The 6,618-nt window shown below is 35.7% G+C and overlaps 1 protein-coding gene across 3 annotated transcripts in view; it reads right to left on the minus strand.

Annotated features, from left to right (window-relative positions):
• LOC109542180 (putative polypeptide N-acetylgalactosaminyltransferase 9) overlaps positions 1 to 6,618 on the minus strand; it is a 62,723-nt gene that overhangs the window by 40,146 nt on the left and 15,959 nt on the right. For 2 of the 3 annotated variants that reach the window (XM_019911286.2, XM_019911285.2), the window contains exon 2: positions 801 to 1,006. In XM_019911286.2, the coding sequence (XP_019766845.2) occupies positions 801 to 820 (20 nt within the window). In that variant the 5' untranslated portion in view covers positions 821 to 1,006. Of the gene's footprint in view, positions 1 to 800; positions 1,007 to 2,479; positions 2,578 to 6,618 lie in introns of those variants that run through there. The other variant, XM_048663624.1, reaches the window with a different exon arrangement.

Raw genomic sequence — 6,618 nt, forward strand, 5'->3', positions numbered from 1 at the left:
GGAATTTTCTCTTACAGCTTGAGCCTAAGTGTGTCGCAGGATACCCTCTAGGTGATAGTTCTTGATCACTTTTTGATAAATAATTCGTTCTTATTACGAAATAGGAGCACTATTTATCAATCTGTAATAAAAACGTGAGGAAATTCTGTCTTTTTTAAAGACAAAAATTTTTGAGGCAAAATACCCAAAAAGGAGTTTGTAAAAAATAAAAAACAATCTCAAGTATTAGCCTCAAACTTTGTGCAAACTTGAACAAAAAAAACTAACAAGAATCCCCATTTCCATGCAACAACACGTTGGTGTTTAGTGGCACATTTTTCAGCGATTAGTTGCGACCTTTTAACGTGCTTTCCGTATCACAACTATTTTGAAACAATCTAGTTTGTCTGTTGTTTAATTATCATTGCATACCATAACGTAAATGTTTCCCTAGACTTCCTCAAATTTACCATTTCATTTGTGATACTTGATGATTATGACATCAGCAAGAATAATCTCTAGTTAAACACGAATTTTCAATAATCGATAAAGTTAGTCTGTTATTTAATCCAGATTCATAACCAACACGCAAGTCCCCAAGGAGGCAGCGAAAAGGTAAAACGCCTATAACGTGAAAACTCAGGATTTCCCCGAAAAAGTTTGAAAGGTACAAAAAAAGATAAAACAATGTTCGCTTTCTATTCCCCAACACTTTCCCCAGTTGCGCTCCGTTTGCTTTCGCAAAAATTGCACAAAAACCGATGATTCTTGGGAAATTAAGACCAAGTCTAGTTGCGCATTATTCCTGAGTTTTTACTTACTTTTTGCGCCAGAACACCATGTTACAGGTTCGTCAACGACGTTACCGAAAAACTGATATCAGCATTTTCGAATCAGCATCCCGGTGGAAAGATAACAACGTTTTCAGATAAGATTAGCCGTTATCATAACACGCCTGCTAGGGACATCGCCAGTTCCACCTGTTGTCGTTCTTGAGCACACAAACTTCTGATAAACCGGTACATGTCTGCAAATAAACAAACTACTTATAAATCAGAACTAAAAATAAGTCTTTTTAATTAATATGTATTTAGTGCGTAGGTAAACAGCTGGGGGGTGTAGAGTGTGATGAGATCTAAACTGCTCAACAAAATAGATGTTAGACGGACAAATTTCGACTAATTTTGGCATTGGCTAGTGTTACAGAAGCGCTATTTGCTGCAATCATTTGTCGGTTAGTGCGCGTTTTTGAAACAAAAAATGTGATTCAGAAAATTTTTCTGCTGGCTGACAAATGAAACATTGCAATTGGCGAAATTTCCACATGATTTCAATTAGACAAACTAGTGCTCGTATCCCGAAAAACTATTTTTTGACCATCCGGTTTATTTACAGAGTGGCCAGAAAGAACAATTCGAACACCCATCTTGTGGTGTTCTCAAACTCCAACAATCCTCAATCTTTCGATGTCGGAACCCAAAAAAGCTTGTTTGTCCAACTAGAATCATGTCAAACTTTGAGAATGAAGAACTTTTCCATTATTTCATTTGCCACCCTGTAGAAAATTTATCTGAAACGCTTAATTTTTATTAAAACACTGACTAACAAAACATAAATGGGGCTCCATAACGCTTCAAGCAGAAACCAAATCGCTTGAAGCAATCAGAATTTATCCAGTTTCAAAGTTCGGGCAAATTTAGCTGTGTTCATTTTGTTGAGCAGTTATTTGAAGAAGAAAAATATTGAATTGCGATTTGCCTAAGCAAAAAATGCCCCAATATTAAAAGAAAGAAATTGATCAAAACGAGGAGGATTGTAGCACAACACTTTGCTTTTATAGACACGCTATGAATGCTGCTAATGGGTAATTAAGGATAAATTACTCGGGTTTTGATTAATAAAAACGACACTAATCACATTTTGTTCACAAAGCGTTGCTTAAATTTACTTGAATTATTGTAATTTTGTATGTTTGATTTGATGGTGACACGTTTTTGAAACCAACCAATGCACATTTCTAAACGAGACAAAATATATTTCAAATGAGTCAACAAAGAACAACACTAATCTCGAAATACGCTAAAATAACGCTATTAATATTCGATTACAAACTCGAAAAAACCTTCGCAAGATTAAGCAAAAAACTGCAATTTTCCTGGCTTTCAACTGGGTAAGCACTGGAACAGGGGTAATTACGGACGGTAATGCTTTGATGCAAATGCGAAAAACTCATTAAAAATCATCCTGAGGAATAATTCACGGTTTCCATCAGGGGAAAAAATCATTCATAAATCCCGGTTTCTACCCTCAGTATTAAACCTGCACTACTTTCAACGTGGCAATCATAACATCAAAAGTGGAAATCACTGACCAATTCATAATTATTACACAATGGAAAAAAGGCCGGTTTAAATAATCAATAATGGGCATATGCGAGTTCTTACATAAGCGTGGAACACGCCATAGTAACAATTAACGAAATAAAATAGCAATTACTTACAAATTCAAGCGAAATGGACCGAAGCTCTCGATGTTTTATGTCGATCACTTGAAAGGCTTAATGGCAGGTTTTTAGCTCATTTTGTCTTATTAATGTCGCAAAATTTGGGAAAATGACAATGTTCTGACTGGTGACAATCGTAAACAATCACAGCCGACTTATAGTTGTCAGTATTGACGAACTGAAAATATTTTCAGATTTTTTTAGAAATCAAGCAAATAGAAAAGGCAGTATTAATAAAAGCGCAAAACGTTTGTTGATTTTGTGGTATAACACTGGGTTGAGTTGCACTTTTGAGTAGATGCGCTTTTGAGTTGAAGCCGTTTTGTGAGTTGGTGACTTGAATCATCGCGCCTCACTGCGCCGCACCTCTAATTGCGCTTGTGGCGGAATAATTCTTGAAATGAACAGTTGAAATTTCGCTGATTTCATCATCGCTCGGAAATTGAGCAACAGTTTCATTTTTAAGTGTTTTTTCCCCGTTTTTTTGTTTCGTCAATATTTTCACAAAAACAAAATTAATTCGCTTATTAATTTTAGTTTTGGCGTATATAAAAATGGCTCAAAATTTAAAACTTAATTAGTAAAAGATTGGCGCTTGGAGCGTTTTTCGTTTAGTTGTTGTGGACTTTCGATAAGTTGGGAGGTGAAATTTTGCCTTTGGAAATATTGCAATGTGAACAGGCACTTTCTGCCAAAAAGTCAACAACAAACAAGTCGAAATCGAACGGCCAAGCAATCGATCAATGAATCACGGAAAGGGCGAACCAGCAAATGATTAAATAATTATGTTCATTCTGTACTTTGGTGTCTTTTTTTAGAAAAGGTGTATGAGTTTTTGAATGAATGTTTGCTACCGAACCTGGACGAAATCGTTTGTGTCGTGTGAATAGCGTTCTTAGATGGGAAATATAGAATTCATGGATAGAAAATGGAAGATGGGGCGCCAGCTTGCCAAAAGCTGATAAAAATTATCTCTAATCTAGAAACCTTTTAGCTTCAACTAAGTGTAGTTTTCCGACAAGCAACTGAAGTTTGATGGATTCTTTATATTTTTCTCTCTTTGCTTTGGACATAATTCCAAAAAAAACGAATTTATTTTCGAAATTCGAAGGATATCAGAAAACTATGAATATATAAAATTTTGTTGCTTTATACTGAAAAACGTGCATATCCTTAATATTGTGTGTTGAATCCTTCCGGAAAAAAAACATTGATAGTTTTGTAGTGGGTTGCTTGTTCAGCTTTAGTAACTAATTGTCAGCTGTTTCCGGAATCAACGGTTCGATGGCGGGGCCTCGTTCTAATTATTTTCTTTAATTGCATTTGTTGCAGCCACCATTAGCGTAATGGAAATTGGGCAAATTTGCCCAAATACTTTCAATGTTCCTGCGGATAATTGCATCACTCCAAAGAGCGGATATTTCAAGAGGCACGCGTGATCAATTATGTATCAGATTAAATTCGCTTGATTCCTTCACGTAACGGATTCGCGCTTAATGCACAATGTCTAGCGAGAATCGAGAGATTTTTGTCATTTCCACACTGTTAACTACTAATTCTCTACGAAATAACTATTGAGACCTTCTAACAACGAATTAAATTAGCAATTTAAGTATATTCAGTTTCTTATGTAAGATTGGCTCATCGCAGATCGGTTAAATAATTAAGTGCTGCTTAATAAACCGGGTGTAGGATTCAAGATTGTGTAAACTAATGATCAAACATGCAAATCCGACTGATCATCATTGGCATCCCGTTAAATCAATCGTGGGCATGAGATAAGAGTTTTCTATTTTATTTGGCAATTTGCGCATATTTGCATATATTTCTATAAAACTTTCTCAAGTGTAAAATCCTGTGGAAAAAGACCAAACAAAATCAACTCATTTGTAAACCTAATACATGTAATTAAACAATTAGCCCTAGAATCTACATCTATAACGACAATAAATCGCTGGCTGTTTGCGCTAAAACAATTAATAATCAAATAGCTGCATTAATTAAAGACAAACATCTAATTAATCTTATTAGAGCCGCAAACCTGAGCATGTTCTTGCGCTTGACAAACATACCTACATGCGTTCAAGGCAATCGACAATCAACGATGCAAACCGTTCATCTGCCTACTTTTTTAAACCCAACCGAAACTCTTTGGTTTCATCATTTGCTGCTTTCAATTAACACGGATTTTGTTAAAGGTCGCCTGCTTGCGCTTGTTCATGGTAATGTGATAAATAAAAGATGTTTTGTGATGTTTAGCATAGTGTTTCAAGTGGGCAAAGTTCGATTTTCGATACTTTCTCCATTGTGAGCTTAATTAACTAAGGTAGTGGGAAAGACTGTTGTCTTTTGTTTAACTCGCGCTAGATAAGGTGGAAGGGTTTCGGCGTGTAAATACCAGGATTTTTCCCAAAGTCGATCCAATTGGGTCAAACCTGCAGGTAAAGGGATAAAAAAAGCCATCAAAAGAGTTGGGCTTTCGCCATCACTGTTTGAAACTGGTGAGTTTCAGGGTTTTTCACCAGGCAAACACAATCAAAAATTTCATTTAATGTGATGAACTAATAATAAATAAAAGTCGTATAAACATACACGAGCCTCAGATACTCTGGTAACTTTTGGAATTTAATTTAATGTAAAATTTCCGGCTGGAATATTAAACTTCGTGGTGATGGATAGAAGATATTAGTCAATGCTTGCAAGATGCACGCTTACAATCATGTCAAATGGATGGCATGAATGCGAGAGCTGAATACATTATTTTCAATTGTTCTGTCCGAAGGCACTGTTTGAATTGATCTCGGGCTGTTAACTTGATCCACAATCAATTCTCATAGCAGTGAAATCGATCGGTGCAATAAGGAGGCGCATGTAAATTAATACGTTTTAAAAAATAATATTGTTTGCTCCTCCTTTGGATATATGGTCATCTTCCTTTACTCGGTAAATGCCAATGAGTAGTACAAAGACAAAGACACCTAATATCCTTGTAATTCCGGGTTCGTGGTCAGTCACGATCTTTCCTAATCTATCATCATTAATTATCCTTTGTGCTCGACGATAGGTCATCAGTAAAACAAGATCTTTTATCGGTTACATCACGTTATTGCAGGGAAAAGATTGCACCTTTACAGAAATTTCGTTATGTACCTACTAGAAATAAGGAAAAATATATCATTTTTGTTAACGCAAAGCCATTTGTCGCAAACCTGAACTAGAAATAAAGGTCTGACTGGTTTAATGTATCTAATTTAATGCTCACCATTCTCAAACTAAGCCTAATCACGAAATTATAAGAATTTATGTGTCAAGCTATAGTCTGAGGACGTTGAAAACGAAAAACTTGCCAGTAGTTGGGAAGCTTTCGTGTTTTGGGATAATTTATGTAGCTAATAAAATTGCCAGCTTATCGAGGTTGGTTTCTTCAGGCGTTTGATGATTTGACTAATAGTTTGATCCCTTGGCACACAAGCAAGCTTCCAGACACGTTTCTTCATTTCAATTATGTTTTTATTCAGAAACTAGTTTTTCAGGGATACAACGAATGATTGCCTTCACGTGCCCCATAACGAACTTTTCGAGTTTTCCGATTGAAATAATATTATAAACCCGCATAAATGCTAAATGAAGAGAGACGTGGATTTTATTGATGTCAGCCTATCTGTTTACAAATTGGTTTTACTCACGAAAATGGATAGCTACCGGAAAACGTTGTGGAAAGGGGTGAAGGACTTTCAGTTCGACGACCATCCGGAAAAAATATTACGAGAAAGTTCGAATATGTACATAAATAGGTCATGGAAAGTGTTAATTTCGGTACATGTTTACTTAGTGTTAGTTTATAAATGTGATGTTTACTTACATACAAGTGTGGTTGTTATGGAACTTTGCAATTTTTTTCAAAACCCCTGTGCCGCCCTTAAATTACATTTATTGTTATTCGTTATAATATTCCTATCTTTCCTGGGTCTCAGTCAAAGTGTGAAGTAAAAATTTTGAATATCGTTTATTTCATTACGTTTCCACGAGACAACAGCGCCAGAAACCGTAAATTTGTCTGTCGAGAGACAAATTTACGGTTTCAAGAAGGCAAAGACCTAAAAGAACGTTGATTTTTACCAATCATGAGTTTGTGT

The sequence above is a fragment of the Dendroctonus ponderosae genome, unplaced genomic scaffold (genome assembly GCF_020466585.1).
Source record: "Dendroctonus ponderosae isolate FM_Combo_2020 unplaced genomic scaffold, Dpon_F_20191213v2 Dpon_F_20191213_2, whole genome shotgun sequence".
NCBI lineage: Eukaryota > Metazoa > Arthropoda > Insecta > Coleoptera > Curculionidae > Dendroctonus > Dendroctonus ponderosae.